At 36.7% G+C, this 21,206-nt stretch overlaps 1 protein-coding gene across 1 annotated transcript in view; it reads left to right on the forward strand.

Annotated features, from left to right (window-relative positions):
* The window catches only part of TNPO1 (transportin 1), a 78,325-nt gene that overhangs the window by 29,725 nt on the left and 27,394 nt on the right, over positions 1-21,206 (forward strand). Inside the window, exons 9-14 of the mRNA XM_020998366.2 lie at positions 2,183-2,301; positions 6,806-6,866; positions 9,886-10,054; positions 11,219-11,371; positions 14,835-15,060; positions 17,457-17,628. Coding sequence (XP_020854025.1) covers positions 2,183-2,301; positions 6,806-6,866; positions 9,886-10,054; positions 11,219-11,371; positions 14,835-15,060; positions 17,457-17,628 — 900 coding nt within the window. The remainder of the gene's footprint in view (positions 1-2,182; positions 2,302-6,805; positions 6,867-9,885; positions 10,055-11,218; positions 11,372-14,834; positions 15,061-17,456; positions 17,629-21,206) is intronic.

Here is a 21,206-nt window from a genome sequence, read left to right on the forward strand (position 1 = left end):
GTTGGGAAAGACTTCTTGTAGATGATGAGATTTTTGGCCATGATTTCAAGGAAGCCAAGGAAGCAGAGATGAGGAAGAAGAGCTTTTCTAGGCATGGGGAATAGCCAGCAAAAATGTCCAGAGTTGGGAGGTGGAGTGTCTTGAAGAATAGCAAAGAGACCAGTGTCACTGGATCAGAATGCACATTGAGTCATGGGAGTTGAGGACTATAAGATGTAAGAAGACTGGAAAAGGGGGTGCTGGGGACAGTTTAGAAGGGTCTTGTAAAGCCAAACAGAATTTTGTATTTGATCTGCAGCTGATAGGGAGGCATTGGAATATTGGGGGGGGTGCGCTAACAGGGCCAGATTTGCACTTCAGGAAGATCACTTTGGCAGCTGGGTATGATGGACTCTAGCGGAGAGAGACTGGTCAACCATGCTGTAATCGTCAAGGATGAAGTGAAGGGACTTCCTGCATCAGGTAGAATCAGTGTCTGAGGAGAGAAGAGAGCATATATGAGAGATGTTAAAAGGGTAAGGTAAAACTGACAAGCTTCGGTAACAGATTGGATACTGGGGGTGGGAGGATGCTGAAATGATAGGAGTACATGATGTCCAATTCATCCAGTTCTGAGATGTACAATAGGTAATTAAAGATATTAGTTTGAGAGTTAGGGCTCTGAGAGTCATCAGCATAGAAATGATCATTGATCCCCCTCCTACTTCTGTGGGCTGTTGGGGGATCAAATCAGATAATATTTGTAAAGCTCATCGCTAACATTGAAGCACTGTTTAAATTTTAGCTGTTTTTATTTGAGTACCTAATTCTTACCACAGGACCTGGCATGTAAGAGGCACTGAATATATGCCTGTTGACTGCTAAGGGCCGGCATAGTGAGATTTGAGGACTTCTTAGGAACTTTTGAGAATTACTTGTGGAGTGACTCAGGGAGTTGATTAAAGTAGGATTGCTAAGCAGTTTCTAGGATTGAGTTAAATAGCAGAAAAGAATAACTGGTAGTTATCCAAGTCTGCTCAAATGAAGGTTTTCTTTAGAAACACACAAACAGGATCTGAAAAGACAGATGTCAGTAGTTGTCCAGGGTTGCACTGACATATGAAAATTCAAAATTGAGTGGAGGTTTTGAGATAAATCCACTAAATGATTTCTTAGGAGGGAAAATTCCGAGAAGCAGATATGGTAGGATTTTTTTTTTTACTTTGTTTTTGTTTTTAAGATATCTGAGGTTGGAAGGGATATCTTGAGTAGTTTTGTTTGGGGTGTAGAGATGAAGAGAGCAGTGGATTGGTTACCCAGGAATGTTCCTCCAACATAGGTCTGATTTGTTAAATATTTTATTCTCAGTATCAGTGATAACATGAATTTTTGTGCAGCAGTGGGAAGATGCATTTCAGGTTGGAGAGGGGAGTAGGGTGCCTGAAATGCACTACCTTGCCTAAGGAGAGGCAAAAGTGAAATGGAGCTTGTAAAAGCTCCCTTGCCAATCAGAGGGGGGCCAGACACACTGCGTTTCCAGCCCAGAGAGAGAGGGCGACTCCACTTTTCGTTTTTAAGTGTTACAGTAAGGGAATAATTTTGAGGTGTTTTGTGATTCTTATGGATGAGAAGGTGAGTACTTTTTATTTAGATATAAAGGTAAACAAACGGCACATTTTGTTATTAACGTTATAGAATATTTTTATCATGAAAAGTCACGATAGTAGCAAGTTCAATTGAGTATTATTTTGTTTCCTAAAAAAAAAAATCCATATACGCAGTAATTCAGGGACATTGCATAATATGAAGTGTGACATAGGTGTTGGAAGGAGCTTTAGAAATTGCCTAGTCACTGAGTCAAAAGGTAAGTAACTTGTACAAGGTTATCAGAAATGGAAACAGCTAGGAGTACCCTTTTCTTTTGACTAAATCCAGAGAGCTCCTCCCACTGCCCCATGCTACCTCTGGGTACATTTGCATTAGAAAGAACATCTCCACAACAGTAAATTTAGATTTAGAACTGGAGAAAAGATCAAGGAGATCATCTAGACAGGCCCCATTCGTTTTAGAGATGAGAAAACTTGAGTTTCAGAGAGTTGTGATGTGACCAGATTTTCACAGGTAGTATTGCTTCTGTATATCATTATTTGTTGGCTTTTAACTGTGCATAAGCTAATATTTCATAAACTTGTTTATTTTATAGTACATGCTTCAGAGGACCCAAGATCAAGATGAAAATGTGGCTTTGGAAGCTTGTGAATTTTGGCTCACTTTGGCTGAACAGCCAATCTGCAAAGATGTACTCTGTAGACATCTTTCTAAGTAGGTAGAATTTCTGCACACTATTAATACTTGAGTCAAAGTAATTATTTCCTTGTTCGTTTTGGAATTATTGAATGAATTTAAGGTGTTTTTAATAATTATCCTTAATATAGCCAGTCCAGATGTGCAAAAATGTTAATACCAGACTGGACTTAAACACTTTTGCTCAAAATACTCCTAGTTTGTGTGCCTTCCACTTCCTGCCCATCTCCTCCTTCCAAAAGAGAAACACTTCTCCTCTTCCTTTAACCTTCCTGGAGTCGTTTTGCTGGCTGCCTATTTTGCCTCTGTCTTTCTGATATTATGCTTATTTTTGAATATAGCATACATGCCTAGTAGAATACTAACTCATTGAGAGAACTGTTTTGTTCCTGTCTTTGTATCCTTAGCACTTAACACACCGCTGTGTACATCATTTAATCACATGTGAAACAAGGAATAATGCAAGACAGACAAACTATCAAAATGTGTGGCACAACAAATTCTATAGGTATTGAAATAAAGGAGAGCTGCTGTGAGGTAGTGGAGGAGGCTTCCTTGGAGAGCTGGAACTTGGAATGGATTTTGAATGATGAATGGCCTTTGAAACTGGGTCAAGAGGGAGGACAAGGAGGGAGTATTTCCAGTCAGCAGATACAGGGCTTGGGCAGGGGATAGTGAGGTGATTGGCCAAACCAGAGCAGTAGGTGTATATTGGAATAGGAGACATTCTCACCAGGGGAATAGCATAAACAAAGGTATGATGGTTAAAATGAGTGTGGTTAGTTCAAGGGGCAGTGATTACTCAGGATTTTGAAGACTGCGATGAAGAAGTTAAATTGAATCCAGTCGAAAATGAGAAGCTATTATAGATCTTTGAGTTGGGGATGGATGTGAAGAAAGTTGTATTTCAAGAAAGTATTTGTTGATGCAAAGAGGTGATTTGAGAGGTTATGGTGGATTCCGGATTCTACAAACAGGAGGCCAATAAGGTTGACAGTGGCTCTTAGAAAACTAGTAGGTTGATTATTAAAAGGAATTACTTTTTAAGCACTTTAAAAAGATGCAGGTTCTTCACGAAGTTGTTTTAAGTTCGATAAAAGCCTTTAAATGAGGTGATGTATGTATATAACATGTAAATGCTTTGTGAATTATTCCTAATGATTTGTGGTGTTTTAATTGTATGCTGACTTCACTTTTCTACTCAGACATGTCTGTTGGGCTCTGCACGTAGGGGAATGTAAATTCATTTTAATTCTAGCCTAAATACAAGCCCAAGTAAAATGGGCACGTCTTCATTCTGAAACCACACGTGCTCCAAAAGTTCACATTTATTTAGCACTTTTTAGGTTTCCAGAGCTCGTTATACATTATTTGATACTTGTAACAAACCTGTAAGGTGGGTCCTGTTATCTCCATTTTTCAGGTGAGAGAAATGAGGCTTATGAGGTTGTAACTAAAGTAGGGTTGCAGAACTAATGTCCGAGTTGGTACTTGGACCCAGGTCCTCCTGACTTTGAGGTGAGATCCTCTTTCTCTGCCATGCTGCCCCTCCAGACATAAATGGTTTTTGGACAGTTCGTTCCTTTGGCCCCATACCAATTAAAATAAATAACACTTATAGTAGTAGCTGGACTTTGTCCATTTTTAGAGTGTCTCTGTATTTTAAGTGCTGCTTCTGTCCCTCACTAGAATTGAGGCAGCTCCTCAAAATGTTCTTATAGAGCCGATCGCCATGTTGAACCCACAGCTCAAATATGTCTTTCTCCCTTTTTGGTATACTTTCTACAAAGAATCAGAATGAAGATAAATGAGGCTTTCTGCCTTATTCCACACAAGGATCTGAATGATCACATTTCCTTTGGCAGTCTGGTGAAGCTTGTGGATCCCTTCTCAGAATAATGGTTTTAAATAATTAAAGGAAGTGCTTCATTTCAGTTAGAGGTTAGAAAAGAAAAAAGTAATTTCTCCAAATTCACAGATACCTGGGTGGGGGGTGTTTCATGGACCCCTGGTTAAGAAGTTCTTCCTATCTTTGGTGATCTGAAGTTTTTTTGGGGAAAACCTTCATCTCCACCACAAACCTAAACAAACATTTCTTGCTTTTAAAACAGCAGAAGTTAACAGAAAGTGTACCATGGCTGTGAGTAGACTGAAACATATAACAAGGATATAGGCAGCTAGGTGATGCAGTGGATATAGAGCTGGATCTGGAGATAAGATCTGATTTCATATCCTGATGCTTACTAACCATGTAACTTCGCATCAGTTATCACATCTGTAAAATATGCATACAGATAGCACCTACCTCCCTGGGTCAGATGGATTAAAGGAGCTAATGTTTGTAAGTCACTTTGCAAAACTTAAAGTGTTATATAAATGTTAGCTATTAAATAAGCACCTCTAAAGAACAAGAAGAGAAGATAGTGATAGAATAAGAAGCTAAAAATGGTTAATAGAAGTCTTAAGTAGCTTGATTTAATGAATAATGACTTCACATGTTTAACATGTAGATAGGGCTTTGTAATATGGAGTTTACAAAATTGTTATCAGTTATTTAAAAGCTTTTTAAAAATTATTACCTGGCACTTTATATGGAAAAGGAGTTTACTAAGTAAACTTAAGCTTATCCTTGCACAAATTTTAGACTGGATGGATCCAAATGAACAAGGTCTAAGTGTATGAGCTTCTATGAAAGATCGTTGTAGCATACCTTGTACAAAAAAAAAGTACCTAAAAGTTGTCTTTTAGTGAATCTAGGCAAGCTTATTTATTAAAGGCATCCCACGATCACCAGCTAATTCTACTACCCTATAATCGGTTAACGTTTATTATACAGGCCTGCTATGCACAGGTGGTACATGAATCTAGGTTTACAAATAATACAAATATTTCCATTAATCTTTCTGGAAACAAGGCGGTAAAGGTGGTATAAGACATGTCATTACAGCATCCTTAGCTCTGGGACTGTGACTGTCGAGGAAGAGAGGGCGTTGGGGGAGCTCGGGGACTCTGTTACAGACCCTCTTACTACATTTCTGCTTTTAGAAATGAAGCTTCTTTAGAACAAAGTGATCTCCCTCTTGATCCTTAGGAAATGATTGAAGGGAACAATGGACAGTTAGTTTAGAAGAGGAAAGACTTAGGAAGGAGGTAATGATAATTATGCTTCCAATATTTAGAAGAGGAAAGACTTAGGAAGGAGGTAATGATAATTATGCTTCCAATATTTAAAGAGTACTTAACTTTGTAGAAATAGGGATTATGGGGCTGTTGTAGCTTAGAAAATGAAACTAAAGGCAGTGGAATTTGTTCTGTCAAATAAGATTTGGGTTCAGTTATAAGGAGAAATGTTATGGAGCTATTGAGAGACATTTCATAATCTTAGGAAGTACTCAAGAAGCTGGATGACCATTTGAAGACTTAGAGGTTGTTACTTTGGGTAGGAGGTTGTACTAGATGACCCGAAATGCTTTCATGTCTGTATTTAAAGCATTTTGTAATAAAAAACCTTGAGAATTTTTATGATTACTGCTCTTTTGTCCTCCCCATGAGCTATTTGAATAGAGCTTTGGCTGTTCTCCATACTAGAGCTTGATTGACAGTACAGTGGTTTTCTTGTTGTTATAAGTGCCTGTATAAAAGGTAGCTTATCAAAGAGGTTTCAAAAATATGAATCTAATCTCTTAACTAGATAATCAAATCAAATTTAAAAAATTGAACATTGCACTAAAATAGAACCAGAACAATATGGGCAAGATAAAAACAACTTTTTTGTGGGAGTCCTACTTATAAAGGTATGTTCTAAATCTTAATTACTGTGTCTGTTGATTATTTAAAGGGTTGCTGTATTATGTTTGAAGTAGTAGATCAAATTATATTGCTATAGATATCTATCCAGAGCTAATCTTGATTAGCTCTTTATTGTGGTGAATGCATTCATTTTATTTTGAATTGAGGAGGGGGTTTGATTTGGACACCTCATCTCTTTAAGAAATCGTTGAAGAAAAGTTAAGTGGATGTTTTTTCTTGTCTCTTTCTCTGTCAGCTAAGATGTGCAAAAGTATTCCTTCTAGTATCTGAATATTTGAATGCCTCTCTATTGAAGAGCATTTGGAAGAGCAGGTCTCCCAAATTTGCTTCTCATTCTTCTGTCTTCCACCTCCAGCAAGAAAAAACATCAAATTTATCTTGAAGGGAAGAAGGCAGTCTCCGAGGTGTGCCTGGGCGCTTATGTGCCACCACAGTCTATGAAATTGAGACCTCAAGAAATAGACTTGACTATTAGTGATGATTATAGCACTGAATAAATAAAATGGGAACAAGTATTCACAAGTAGGGACTGCATATCTTCTCATTAATGGTTAAGTTTAAAACTTTGAAATAAAATGTTACCTTGGGTGTTAATATCGGTTTTGCTATAAGAAAAAGGTAATTAGAACAAAGTTATTACCAGAGTATTTTTAAAGCTGCAGTTTAAATTTTTGTACTTATTGTTTCATGTTTATCTCAATTTTTTTAATAGGTTGATTCCTGTATTAGTAAATGGCATGAAGTACTCAGAAATAGATATTATTCTACTTAAGGTAACAAAATAAAACTATTTCTTTATGTATGTAGGAAAGCCGTCTTGATAATCACACACTAAAGCAGTGGGTTTGAAAAATAAGTTGACTGGTATAAAAATATTTTAAATAGAGCTGTTTAGTTTGTTGTTACGTAAGCTTATATGCAATAATAGTTTAATGCTTCCCTCTTTTCTCTTTAAAGTCTATTTTTTCTTTGTGGTTTCAACAACTTTGATCTGTCATATATAGATAAAGCCATTTTTTTAGAATTGTAATTTTTTTTTTGTTTTTGTTTTTTTATTTTTAGGCAGTTGGGGTTAAGTGAGTTGCCCAGGGTCACACAGCTAGTAAGTGAGGCTGGATTTGAACTCAAGTCCTCTTGACTTCAGGGCCGGTGCTGTATCTATTGCGCCACCTAGCTGCCCCCAGATAAAGCCAATTTGTAATTTAGACTTTTGTAGATCTAGATTTCGCATTATACTAATTTAGAAATGGGATGTCAGATATTCTGCTCTGAGCGCTTCTGTGCATTCTTCATAATGTTCTCTGAGTCATTGTACTTTTTTTAGGTTACAAAAGTATATTTACTCTATACAATTAAAAGGCAGTTTTTTGTTTTCAGTTTTACCTTTGGAAATTTTGTTGAAAGAAAACCAGAAAAAATTCCATAAAATTTTCATTTGCAAGGTTATTTTGTTTAAGAGGAAACATTTAGAGTGGCTAAAACAGATCCATAGTTTGCCTTTGGATTTAGGCTTCAGACCCAGAAGTAGAGGTCCTTGTAAACTTTTCATTTTCCGAAGAAAGAGAAACAAATTCTGGAGGTGTGAAGGGTGAGAAACAAGCAGCGTGTCAGATCTTCCTGAGCTTGCTTTGGCAGCAGAGAAGCCCAAGGAGGGCCTTAAGTGGGTCCCCACAGCTACTGAGCAGTGCTTTCTGGCCCTATGGAATTCTACTTTTTAAACTTACTGTCCATGAGCAAGAAGAATAAATTGCACTTTTATAGCTTTGGGGAAGATTGTGCCAAAACTACTAGACAATATGATGAAATGGCACTTAGCCACCTGGTGTCCAGCATTTGTTGAACCGTGGTTTAAAGATCATGGATCGAAGATAAAAAAGCTATAAGCTCCAATATAACACTGACTCAGCACAGTCACCCTTTAAAAAAAATGTAAGATATAAAAATGTAAAATATAAAAATCCAAATATAGGAAACTTAGGGAGCAGTTATTCATACTTCTGTATTGTACAAGTAGTCTCAGTTTCCCCCTGTAGGATATTCCTAGAAACTGTTTGTAGGTAGAAGTAGCTTATAAGGACAGTGAAAAAAGTTGAGGTGAGGTGAGTGATATAGAAGGATAGAAAATGAGTCATCCAAGAGATAGTCATCCAAGAGATAACCATCCCAGAGGAGCAGAGGGTAGGTCTAATTCTTTTTTTGTTGATGTTCTATTTATCAAGTGTCCTTTACTTCCTTTTCTGTTCTGTGTTCAAATTGCTATTTTGCTTACTTAGATTGTTTTTGAAAAACACAAATTCTGTTTTCCTTTCTAGCCCCTCCTTTAGTATCTCTTTATTCATGGAATTAAAAAAAAAATACCAACAGCCTAATTCAGAGACTTTATTTTTTCCCTCCAACATCCTTCCAGGGCAGTTGGATTCTGCTTTGAATGCACCAGCTTAAGTTATTCCTCTGTGTGTATTATTTTTAGTATATTTAGTATATTAAGTATATTAATTAGTATATTAAACTTATTAGCATCATGTTAATTAGAACTCTTGCTGCAGTAGTCCTCTTATATTAAAATTTGTGCCTTTAGTTGTAAGGTTACAACAAAGCAAATACATTTTACAAAGTTAATATCCCAAAAACTCACTTTTTTGAGCTTGAAAATTAGGTTTCTTACCATATCCACAGTATCAAAATAATGGGTTTCTACCTAGTGTAGCCCCTTTATAAAGAAAACTCTGGCAATGTTTATCCATTTTTATTTTGGTTGTTGCCTTTCCTCAAAATATAAATATCAGTTAGCACCACAGAAGAGTAATTTTTGCATTAGTCTTTCCACTCTTGTAATATTCTCAAGGTGATGTAACTTAATTAACTGTTTAAAACTTGGGAGGAGGGGTAGAGAATTTATCATCATAGAAGGATTAGGTTATATTCATTATAGAATGTGTTAAGTATACTATAATCTGGTTCTTTAAAATTTGATGATCTCTACACATACACACTCGTACACTAAACATTTTTTGCTAGAGTATTTGATTAATCATTTCATTTAAATCAGGAATTCTTAACTTTTTTTTGTTATGGACCCCTTTGACATTTGTTGAAACCGAACCTATGAACTCCCTCCTTTTCAGAATGTTTTTAAATGAATAAAATAAGATACAAAGTATTAGAAAGGAAGCTATATCAGTGCTTAAGAAATGCCTTTTGAATTGAATTGAATAATCCAGTTTGGTAAGACAGTGGGTGAATGCAGTTACCTAGAGTAGACAAAAGGCAAATCCAAGTTGTTTTGTTAATCATCCTCAGTTCCTTGGTGAGGACAAGTTTCTTAAGCTTTATCTTCAGTCCAGTTTTGAGGTTTATAACCTGGAGCATTCTGCCTCTTGGGGCTAAAACATGTGATGTTTTGGTTGGGGTTGCATTTATGTATTTTTTTTTTAATTTTGGCTCTTTATCAGTTAGAATAAAATGCTTATTAAGCACATTCAGCTATTTGAATGATGTCAATCCACCAAGTAAGTGGATAGCAGAAGGGCAAAAGAGGTGTTTTCAAGATGGCTTTAAATGAATATGTTGGTGAAGTGAAAAGTGCCCCCCCCAAAAAAAAAAAGATGAGAGCTGCCTCTTTGCATAGTAGATATAAAGCACAGTCTCAACCTGTCTGGAAATATATGAATAATATGTAAATAAATGAAGAAATGAATAAATAAAATATACAAGTTTCGCTTGTACTGATGTGCATCTTAGCTGATGAAGATTGTTCTTAAAGAAATGTCATTGTTTTGTTTGGCAAAATAGGGTGATGTTGAAGAAGATGAAGCTATTCCTGATAGTGAACAAGATATAAGGCCTCGTTTTCATCGATCACGGACAGTGGCTCAACAGCATGATGAAGATGGAATTGAGGAAGAGGAAGATGATGATGATGAACTTGATGATGATGATACAATATCAGATTGGAATTTAAGTAAGGCAGAAAATGTTATGACTTTCCTGTAGTAGCTGCTCAGTTAAAGCACTTTATAAGTTACAAAGCACTTTCTCCACAATTGTGAGGTATTTCAGATGTCCCAATTTTACAACGAAGAAAACTGATGATCAGGGAAGTTAAAGAACCTGTTTAGTTCCCAGAGCAGCTAAAGTTGGTAATGCTTAAACTTAAGGCATTGTAGAATTAGAATATCAAATAAAATTACTTGTATCAGTATGAATGTAGGCTTTGTTTACCTCCAGATCTGACTTGTGTTATCTTTAGGGATGTAGTCATGTTGACCTTTTTTGAGATAATGTACAGTCCAAAAGTACTTTTTCATTATTCTCTTGGATCTGGTTAGGAACTGTGGGAAGTAGTTAGATTTGTTATTCAACATTTTTAAGGTTTTATAAAGTGGAGTATTCCCATTTGACAAAAGAGGAAATTGAAGCTTGGCGTTTGATTTACAGTTGTGGTTAGTGAGTGAATTGTAGTTAGATTCCATGCCTCTCAAAACAAAAAATCAGCATTATAGATTAACATACCTTTAACAAGTTTTGCTGTAGCATGTTTTGTTATTCCTTTACATTTAAAACTACAGTATATGTTTAGCCTGTTTTATCCTTTTGTTGGTGATTTATTTTTCTTCAACAATTTCAATGCTCCATCTAGTTTCTTAGTATTAATAAGCTTTAGGAATGTTGGAAATAAATAGTAGTGTTTCTTCTTTGCCAATATATTTAGATATTCATATTCTGAACATTTGATTGGGGCAACACATGTTCAGTTAAAATTTGCCATTGATAACCAATATTTTTGCATGGAAATCACAGGGGGAAGAAACTATCCCCAGTTGGAGTTCAGTTAACTACTTATCTAAAAGAAGGAGCAAGACCTTTCTTGTGTATTGACCTTTGTGTGTTATGTGCTGTGCTAGATTCAGCCACTAGAAAGCACACAGTAGATTTTGGAACTCTTTTCATAACTGGCAGGACTCTGTCCCAAAGAGCTTTCTTATTATCTTATTATTTAATGACTCTCTCTAGAACAATGTCATATATGAAGTAATGCCTTTTTGGGGGGGGGGGAGTGCCACTAATTTTAGTCAGGAAAATTGTGTGGTGTTATTGAGTAACTGAATTTAAATCATTCCTTTAGGAAAGTGCTCTGCTGCCGCTCTAGATGTCCTGGCGAATGTGTTTCGTGATGAACTTTTGCCACATATTTTGCCCCTCTTGAAAGAACTGCTTTTTCATCCCGAATGGGTAGTTAAAGAATCAGGCATCTTAGTCTTAGGAGCAATTGCTGAAGGTAAGTAAGAGTCTAGATTTTACTTTTAAATCCTTAATAAACTTACTTCAGAAGACTGTCAGTTTTCTTTAAAAAATTATTATACTAAGAATAGTATTACCATTATACCAAAGAACAACAGAGTATTTTTGTTTCTTTTGAGTCGTGATGACTTTTTGTTTTGCTTTTTTTTTAAACTTTTTTTTTTAAAGGCAGTATGGGGTTAAGTGACTTGCCCAGGGTGACACAGCTAGAAAGTGTCAAGTGTTTGGTCTGAAACTGGATTTGAACTCAGTTCCTCCTGACTTCAGGGCTGGTGCTCTATCCACTGCGCCACCTAGCTGCCCCTGCCTTTCTGTTTTTACACCACAGTTATTTCCCAATACATTTCCCCTCTCAATTGAATTTTTCCTTGTAATAAAAAGAAAGGAAAACAACCTGGAGCAAAACCTGTGCACATAGCCGTTACATCTGACGTTGTGTATAAAATTCCATCCCTAGGCCTACGTCTTTCTTTAGAGAGAAGTATAACACACTATGTTATAAAAACTTTTTAAATAATGTAATGGAATTGTTTTTTACATTGAAGTTGACAGATGACTCCCAGTGGTTGTATGCTATCATCAGTGTGGCCGTTCCCTTCAATGTCGCATATCACAGCCCTTCCACGCCCAAATATCTACTCAGTTGTCGTCCGTGGGGTAGTGGATGGTGTTCTGAGTTTGGAGCTGCAAAGACTTGGGCTTATTTGCTGAGACATTTGCTGTGGTACCTGGACAAGTCTCTTAACCTCTGTTTTCCTCATCTCTAAAATGAGGGGGTTGTACTCAATCCCAAGGTCCCTTCCAGTTCTATATCTTGATCCCATGGTCTTTCCATAAATTACCACACAGGAGCCAGCTTCCATGGGGTGGTCCTCATATTCTCTTCATGTTAGGTAAATACCATTGGAGCACATTGACTATCCATTGTTTGTCTGCTCCTCATGTGACCATAATTTTTTCCTATCATAAATTTTTTGATAACATTTTTTTCATTACTTTTCCTGTATGATTTCTCATTGGTAATGCGTTATAGCCTACCATTTCTGCGTTTTGTCTCTCCATGACCCTTTGTATGGTTTTCAGTTTAGGTTCTTAGGAGATCAGAATATTTTGTGACTCAGATAACTATATCACCAGAAAAATACTGATAAGAAGTTAGATTGTTACCAATATTATATAGCATTTATTATATATATTATATAATACTAATATAGTACATCTGAATATACTGTATTATGATGGAGTTCTATTCTGAACCATCTGACCTTGTTCCATTGCATAGCAATAAGCTATAACTCTGTCCCAGTCAGAGTTTTTCCACATGTTTACCACTGGCCATGGTCATTATTCATAAAGTATCCAGTGGCTTTACAAGAAAAATAATTTGAGTACATGCCCTTTTATTGTTTGGTTAGTAATAACATTTTGAAATGAATGATGGACATCACTCATCCTTTAATGAGTGTGTGTTTATGTATATGTGCATATGTGTTTATGTATATATGCATGCAGTTTATGAGAAGTTGAAACCATTTTATGGACATTGTTTAATGTTTTTTTTATTTATTTTCAGCAGAGGATGAAGTCCCCACCCTTCTGGGAGACATTTAGCAGATAACTTGCTGTTTTCAGTTATTTCTTACAAAGTTAGCTCTAGATTAAATAACTGTACATTTACTCTTAGCTTTATATAGAATGCCTTCTACCTCATGCTCTGTTGGCAAGTTGATGCTGATCATGTTTGAATTAAAATTGATTGTATTGAGGAAATATAATTGGATTTACTAAGCTTTTGTAGTTTATCGTTTTGCACTTTGATGTTTTTGTTTACAAAAGCCTCAGAAAATTTTTTGTTAACTTTTAATTTGCTGAAGAGCTGGGTCCAAGATTTATATTTTTTAAAGTACTACCAGAGCATAATACAGTGTTCTCAATATGAACTTGTTTGAAAAAATAAACTACAAGAAGGGAAAGTAACATATTAGTACAATTAGTGGCAAACATGCTTTCAGGCCTTTAACTATTTTATAGGAAACCAAAATGAGGGAGGAGGTGCTTTGATAGGAAGTACCAGAGCTTTGTCATTGGCCCTCTTGTCTATACTATTTTGCTTGATGATCTCATCAGCTCCCATGAATTCAATTACCACCTTTATGCTGATGTTGTGTTTTTTTGTTTGGTTGGTTTGGTTGTTTTTTTTTTTGTATGCTAATGATTTTCAAATCTACTTATATATCCCTAACCTCCATCTCCCATCTCTAGCTGCTTAAAACTCACCATGTCCAGAAGTAAACTCATCTTTCCCCAGATCCTCCCCTTTCTAACTTTTAATGTTGGAGGTACTTCTATACTTCTAATCATTCAGGCTCCTAATGTGTAAGTATCATCCTCTATTCTTCTCACCACCTCCCATATCCAATCTGTGGCCAAATCTTTGTGACTCTTTATAACATCTCTTACATATACTCCCTTTTCTCCTCTGTCTACCACTCAAGGTGATGCCTTTAACTCATGCCTGGGCTATTATAAAGTAACAACCTGCTGGTTAGTCTTTCTGCCTCAAGTCTCTCCCCACTCTTGTCTGTCTTTTATTCAGTTGTTTAAGTGATCCTCCAGAATTGAAAGTCTGACCATAACACTCCCTCCCCCACCCCATTCAGTAAACTGCAGTGGCTCTCTATTAACCAGGATCAAATATAAAGCCCTCTGCTTGGTTTTTAAAGGTCTTTATAACCTGGCGCCTTCCTACCTTTCTACTTTTCCACTCTTTTTACCCCCCCATGTACTTTCCAGTCCAGTGAAAATGACCTATTCCTAAATAAGACATCCATCTTCCGACTCCAGGTATTTTCCTGGCTGTTCTCTGTGCCTTACATTCTCTCCCTCCTCATCTCTGCCATGACTTCCCTGGCTTCCTCTGAGTCACAGCTAAAATCCCACCTTATACACGAATCCTTTCCTTTTATTGTTTAGTGTCTTCCCACTATTAATAATCTCCAACTAGTCTTGTATATAGTTTGTTAATATATGGTAATTTACATGTAATAAAATGAATCTTGTTAAGTAATTGCATACCTAGAGTTGATCTGTATATATTTTGCATTCAGTGACTGGAAGTAAGTTACAATAAAAATTCATGTCTTGTTGCTTTTTGTCACTTAAGTTTAAGTAAAAGTAATAGATTTCATTTCTAAAGATTCAAGGGATTACATACACTTTTTTTTTGTAATTTGAAGTTTTTGATGTATTGAATAATACTTAAAAAGGGAGATGGAGCTAAACTTGGATGTTGTCTGTTCTACAGATTATTTTGTTCTAATATTATTTGCATCTCTGCTATTCAACTAATCCTTTCAAAATGAGAAGTAGCTTGTGTTAGATTTATTTTAAAAGTTTGTAATTTCCTCCTGTTTTTTTTTGTTTGTTTGTTTGTTTTTCAGGTTGTATGCAGGGTATGATACCATATCTGCCTGAACTCATCCCTCACCTTATTCAGTGCCTCTCTGATAAAAAAGCTCTTGTACGTTCCATTACATGCTGGACTCTTAGCCGCTATGCACACTGGGTAGTTAGCCAGCCCCCAGATACGTACTTGAAGCCATTAATGACAGAATTACTTAAACGTATTCTAGATAGCAACAAGAGAGTACAAGAAGCTGCCTGCAGGTAGGCTATCATCTTAAATCACAAATAACTCACCTTTTTCTTTGGTACTTTAGTCATTGATTAAACTTTTCAGCATCTCTTAAGGTTTGTTCCAGGTCAGAAACCCTGTGAAATGACTTAGCAGTCATTTAAATCAGATTAGCAAATTTCAATTTATAAAGTCCCTTTTTGAATGTTATGTTTAAAACCTATTTTCTTACTGCCCTGTTTACATGTTTTCCTTGATGATGAAGCTTTAGGGAAACTATGATGAACAGGTCTGTTTACAAGAAATTTGCATTACTTATTTCTAGTGTTTAGCTTTTTAGAAAAATTTTATTTGCTTGGGGAAAAAATTGGCTGATAATTTGGTAGTATCTCCCTAGGAATAGAGGGAAACAAGAAGGAACTTAAAGTTTGGGGGGTTTTTTTTTGTTTTTGTTTAACATTAATCTTATTCCACACCTTTAAATTTTTGCTTAGTGCTTATAGAGGGCCTTCCAGTACTTTCCAAAATTTGGGCTTGCCACAAAAATAATAGCCCCAAACTTAGGCTCACATTTCTCATTGTTTCTCTTTCCCCACTGCATAGCACATGTGCACACAACTACCTAGTAACAAAAGTGAGAAAACTAAAGAGGGAATGAGTCCCCATCTAGAGCTTTCCAAAGATGACGGTAGTGATGAAGGTAAAAAGTTAGGACCTTTTTTTAATACTGCTAACCTTGATTGTATTTAGGCTAGTTTCTAGGTGACATTGTTACATCTAGCTTCAAATATTTGAAGGAATACTTGTATTCCATTTTTCTATTCCCCCAGGTGGATTATCCTTTCACTAAAAGAGATCCCTTGCCTATCTGTTCTCAACTACTAGTCTTATGTAAATAGGCATTTGAACCTTCCATTTTTAGAATTACTTTACAGGCTAAGATTAGAGATGTTCCTATCTTGAGCTATGTCCTTTGACATAAATGTCCTACTTTTCTGGAATGCACTTAACATATTTTGGAGTCCTTATTTCTGGTTGTTTTTTTACAACCAAATATTCTTTCATAACCTATTCTTAGCAAGAAAATATTTCACTCTTGCCTCATTTAAATCCTTTCCAGTAGCTAAAATGATTAGGGGGTGATGAGAATAATGGAAATGAGCAGAACATGAAACTTATAAAGAAAAAATATTGTAAATAATTAAGATTCCTCAATTAAAATTTTTCTCTAGAGGTATTTTACTATGAAGTGAATTGGGAAAACAGTGTACTGGTAGGTGTTCTTGGTAGCACCAATCAGAAAATTAAAATTTTTTCAGGAACCAAGGTTGTTTTTAACATAAGTAGTAGCTAGTGTATGTTTAAGTCTACCTTAGCTGTCACTGAACTGTTTGTGGAATGACCTTGGGCAAGTCACCTCACTGGGCTTCATTTGTAAAACGAAGGAGTTGGCCACTGTAATCTTTAAGGTCACTTCTGTCTCTCAAGTCTGTGGTAAATTGATTTCATGTTTTTCTCTAGATCTTCTAAAAAAGAAGCCATGCAGTTAATTATGAGACGTTGATCGATACAGGGGCAGCTAAGTGGCGCAGTGGATAGCGCACCGGCTCTGAAGTCAGGAGAACCTAGGTTCAAATCCGGGCCTCAGACCAAACACTTGACACTTACTAGCTGTGTGACCCTGGGCAAGTCACTTAACCCCAATTGCCTCAAAACAAACAAACAAAAAACGAAAACAAAAAGACTTGATCAATACACTTGACTTGATCAGATCAGTAGGTTGCCCATATCTGACAGATACAGTTCTTATGGCGCGGTTTGAATCTGCCATCTCTTTACCCAGGTTTGTTTGGCTCCAAATCCTCTGAAGCTATGACTGTTTCATTGACTGTCTTTCTGTGTTTTTCTTTACATCATTATAGGCCTTGTGTAAATCGTTCTTTGTTCTGTTTATTTCACTCTGCATCAGTTCATATGGCCTTCTTGTGATTCCCTGAATCCTTCATATTTCTTGTTTCTTAAGGCACACTGATATTCCATCATTCTAATACATGGCAGTTTGTTTAGCTACTCCCAGGCAGTAGGCCACTTCTTTCGTTTCTAATCCTGTATGTTAGAATTGTTTGTAAAGGACTAGATTGTGACAACTTTATTTCATTGTATTTTGTAATCTTAAGGTCTAATCTTTAGATCTGGTGGTGACAATGGGCTAAATGGTACCAGCCAGGCAGGCCTACGATTGGAGGAGCAGATGGGAATGGGAAGTTGAAATAATTTTAAAAAAAAGAAGAAGAAGAAGAGGAAGTCTTTTTGGGTGTTATGGGCTTGTAGAAAATAATGACACATAATATGTCAATGTACCTATCCCTGTCACACTTTTTTTTAATATAATAACCATTTCTCTCTCTTTTTAAAAAAAAATTCTCAGTGCCTTTGCTACCCTGGAAGAGGAGGCTTGTACAGAACTTGTTCCCTATCTTGCTTATATACTTGACACCTTGGTCTTCGCATTTAGTAAATACCAGCATAAGAATCTGCTCATTCTTTATGATGCCATAGGAACATTAGCAGATTCTGTAGGGCATCATTTAAATAAACCGGTAAGTAGATGTCTTTAACAATTTTAAGAGAAGGTAATACAGCTTAGTTGGATTATGTAGTGCCATGTAGCACCGTGAAGTGATGCATGTTTTTAATTATGTATATCTGTCGTACAGAATATAGATCGATTAGAAAGGCGTGGCTCTAGTATTAGCCCCTTTCGATATTAATCCTTTGACTTAATATGCAAGTTCTCTACTATAAAAGTCAAACGGAAAGAGGTTAAAGAAACAGCACTGAACTCACTGGAATTCATTGTGACATTTACAGATGCACCATTGAAATTTCTTCAATTCCCATTGAAGTTAGTTTATACAAATTTTAAAGGAACCCAGTTACTTTAGTGCTTATTAATCAACAGTGCTGCCTATTGGGGAGGGAACCAAAAGTATATTATAATTAGAGAAAAAGAGATGTAAGTGAAACAGAAAACAAGACTAAACCTTATAAAACATTTTAAGAGAAGTTAGCTAAAAAGAATAATTATTCCAGGCTACCTCAAGAAAGGCTTCATGGAGGAAATACTAGAGCAAGACAATTTGAGAATTAATGTAGCCCTTGAACAGAAAAAAGAATTATTCCAACCTAGATGACCACAATAAATATTCTTGGTTGAGGGGAATGATAAAATGATCAGGCTAATGTAGTAGAAGGTTCAGGCTTGGCATTTGCAAGCAGCATGACCAGGTACATATAGTGTTAGACTTAAGAGTTGGGAGAGGAGGTGGGGATGGGTAGTAAAGGGGATGCCTTCTCTATGCCAGGCACTATGCGAAGCACTTTTACAAATATCTCATTTTGTCCTTACAACCATGTGAGGTATATGCTGTTGTTCTTTTACATTTTGCAGTTGAGGAAACTGAGGCAAACGGGGGTTAAATGACGTGCCCAAGTTCATGCAGCTAGTAAGTTTCTGAGGCCAGATTTGAACTCAGTTCTTGCTGACTCCAGGCCCAGTGCTCTATCCACTGCACCACCAGTTGCCAGAGTTGGGAACACTTAGGTTCCAGTCCTACCTCTAATCCTCAGCTGATAAATAAGCATCTGTCAAGTACCTACTGTGTGGCAGGCATTGGGGTTACAGAGAGAAAAGTAAAGCAAGTCCTTATCTTCAAAGAGCTTGCATTCTATCAGGAGACAAACATGTATATAAATGAGCATATAGAAAAATATTTACAAAATAAATAGAAGGAACTTTTAGGAGTGGGGACACTGACATCTGGGAGGACCAGAGAAGGCTTTCCCGCAGACGGTGGTGCTCAAGCTGAGTCTTGAAGGAAAATAGGAATTTTAGTCATGGGGAACAACCATTTCAAAGGCAAGAGATAGAAAGGGGAGAGTTGTGTGGGGGAAAATGTCAGGAAGGCCAGTTTGGCTAGACTGTAGTATGTGTGTAAGGTGGAAAGGTAGATTGGGGCTAGGTTGTAAGGGGTTTTTCAGTGTCCCAAAGACGGCTTTATGTTTGATCCTGCATGTACAAGGGAATTTGAATAAGAGAGTGAAATATATTTCAGGAAAATCCATTTTGACAGTTGTATGAAGAATGGATTAGAGGGGATGAGAGATTTGTGAGAGGCAGGGGGAACCAGGAGGATTGCAATAGTCAGGCAGAATGTGATAATGGCTTAAGCTGGGGTGGTAGCCATGTGAGTAAACAGAAGGGATTGGATAGGAGGGAGGCTATAGAGGTAGAAATGTTAGTATATAGCACATAGGATATGTGGGTTAAGAGAGAATCAGGAGTGGAGGAGGACTGTCAGGTTGCGTAAACATGATATACTGGGAAGATTCTTGATTGAGATAAGGTCTAGAAGAGGGATGAATGCAGGGGGGAGCTTAAGGGGGTGGGGTTTTTTTTTGTTTTGTTTTTGACTATCTGATGTTCTCTGGAAAATTTACTTTAATTACCTAAAAGGTAGGTAGTGATGTGCAAAGGTTGTTCAGGATAGAGACTAGGGCTTGTATAGATCTGAGAACCGTCTTCATAAATAAGCATGATAAAACAGTGGGAACCAAGAAAAAGAGGGTTTAACAAGAGAAGGTCCAGAAAAGATCTTTGGTGTGCCCTCACAGTTAGTTTATAGGATATCCTTAGTGTATACCCATTTTAACAAGTGCCAAAACAAAAAACAAGTGTCATTCTATGACATAGCCACCCAGGGTCCTTTTGTCCTGGTCCAGGATGTACAATAGCACACTTGAAACCCAGTTGGAGCTGGTTGGCTCTGGTAGGATTGTAGACTGACTTGAGTGAGAGGCTCTTAAATTTTGGCATGTATACTTTTATAATCAGAAGGACAAAGAGAACTGACATCCTTTGCAGATGTACCATTTAGAGTAAGCAGACCCCAGGAATCTTAATGTACACTGTATATGAGGAATCTAGATAAGAGCAAACATGGATTATTAAATTTACTCATGGGTGTGCTAACTGTTTCTGCCTGCATGTGTTCCTACCTTCAAGAGAAGCTTAGTCTGACCAAAAATATATCAAATGCAAATTGTGGTAAGAGCTGATGTTGCTAGGAGTATCTGAAGCACCCACTTCCACCTCAAAATATAGTCTACTCACTTTTCATTGCTCTCTGGCCTGATTTATTTTAGAAATGATCTTTGAGAATTTGGACATCTGGACCTGTCTTATTTTGCTTGCCTTCTTTTGTACTGTCTACAGTTAAATCAGAAACATCTTTAATAACTCATCTTTATGTAATACTTTAAGTCTTTATATTTTAACTTCATTTTAAGATTACCTTGGCATGATTTTAGAATATTAGGTAGTTTCAGATTACATGTTAATTTTAAAGCACTATGCAGTAGTAACCATAGCGTGTTATAGGTTGAGTCTACCACAGCCCCCATTGTATCAGGTAAGAAAAAGATATAGCTGGCTGATACATGATTGAGAATTAAGATAAGGTGTAATGTCAGTTTAATTTAGATTTGGAATCATAGTACTTAGGTTTGTGTTTCAGTTCCCTCATTAATATGAGATAGATTCAGTTCCCTCCAAGGCTTATTTCAGCAGGGCTTCTTAAACTTTTCCTACTTCAGACTTTTTCAGTGCTTGTTAAACTGTGGGTTGCAACCCCATATGAGGCCACAACCCTCAGTAGCACTGATCTAATGGATTGGAAGGTAAGCTTAAGAACCTGTTTTCTATCATCTTTCAAAATCACACTTAGGTAAATCCTGTTTCACAAAGTGTTTCTCTCACAACCGCCTTTCAAGGTGAGCATTTCAAGTAGTAGTATCCTATTTGACAGAAGAAGATCTAAGGATTAGAGACATGAAATGAATTTGCCCTTAGTCCCACAGTGCTGTCAGCCATGGCTTGAACTGCCATCTCTCCTTACTGCAGGCGCAGTGCCCTTTCCATTACACCATGCTGCCTCTTCCAGCGGTGGAGTTGTGAAACATACTGTTAGTTCCCTTAAGGAATCTAAGGCAGGTTTATATATTGTCAGAAGACATCAGTGGTTTGTCAAAAACTAGGATTCTTTTTATCTTGAGCCATGGAGATGGTTCTACCATTCTCCAGAAAGAGGTGTCAAACTTGTAAAGAATATTTTAAAAG

Source organism: Phascolarctos cinereus, unplaced genomic scaffold (genome assembly GCF_003287225.1).
Source record: "Phascolarctos cinereus isolate Bilbo 61053 unplaced genomic scaffold, phaCin_HiC Scaffold_4;HRSCAF=312, whole genome shotgun sequence".
NCBI classification, from domain to species: Eukaryota; Metazoa; Chordata; class Mammalia; order Diprotodontia; family Phascolarctidae; genus Phascolarctos; species Phascolarctos cinereus.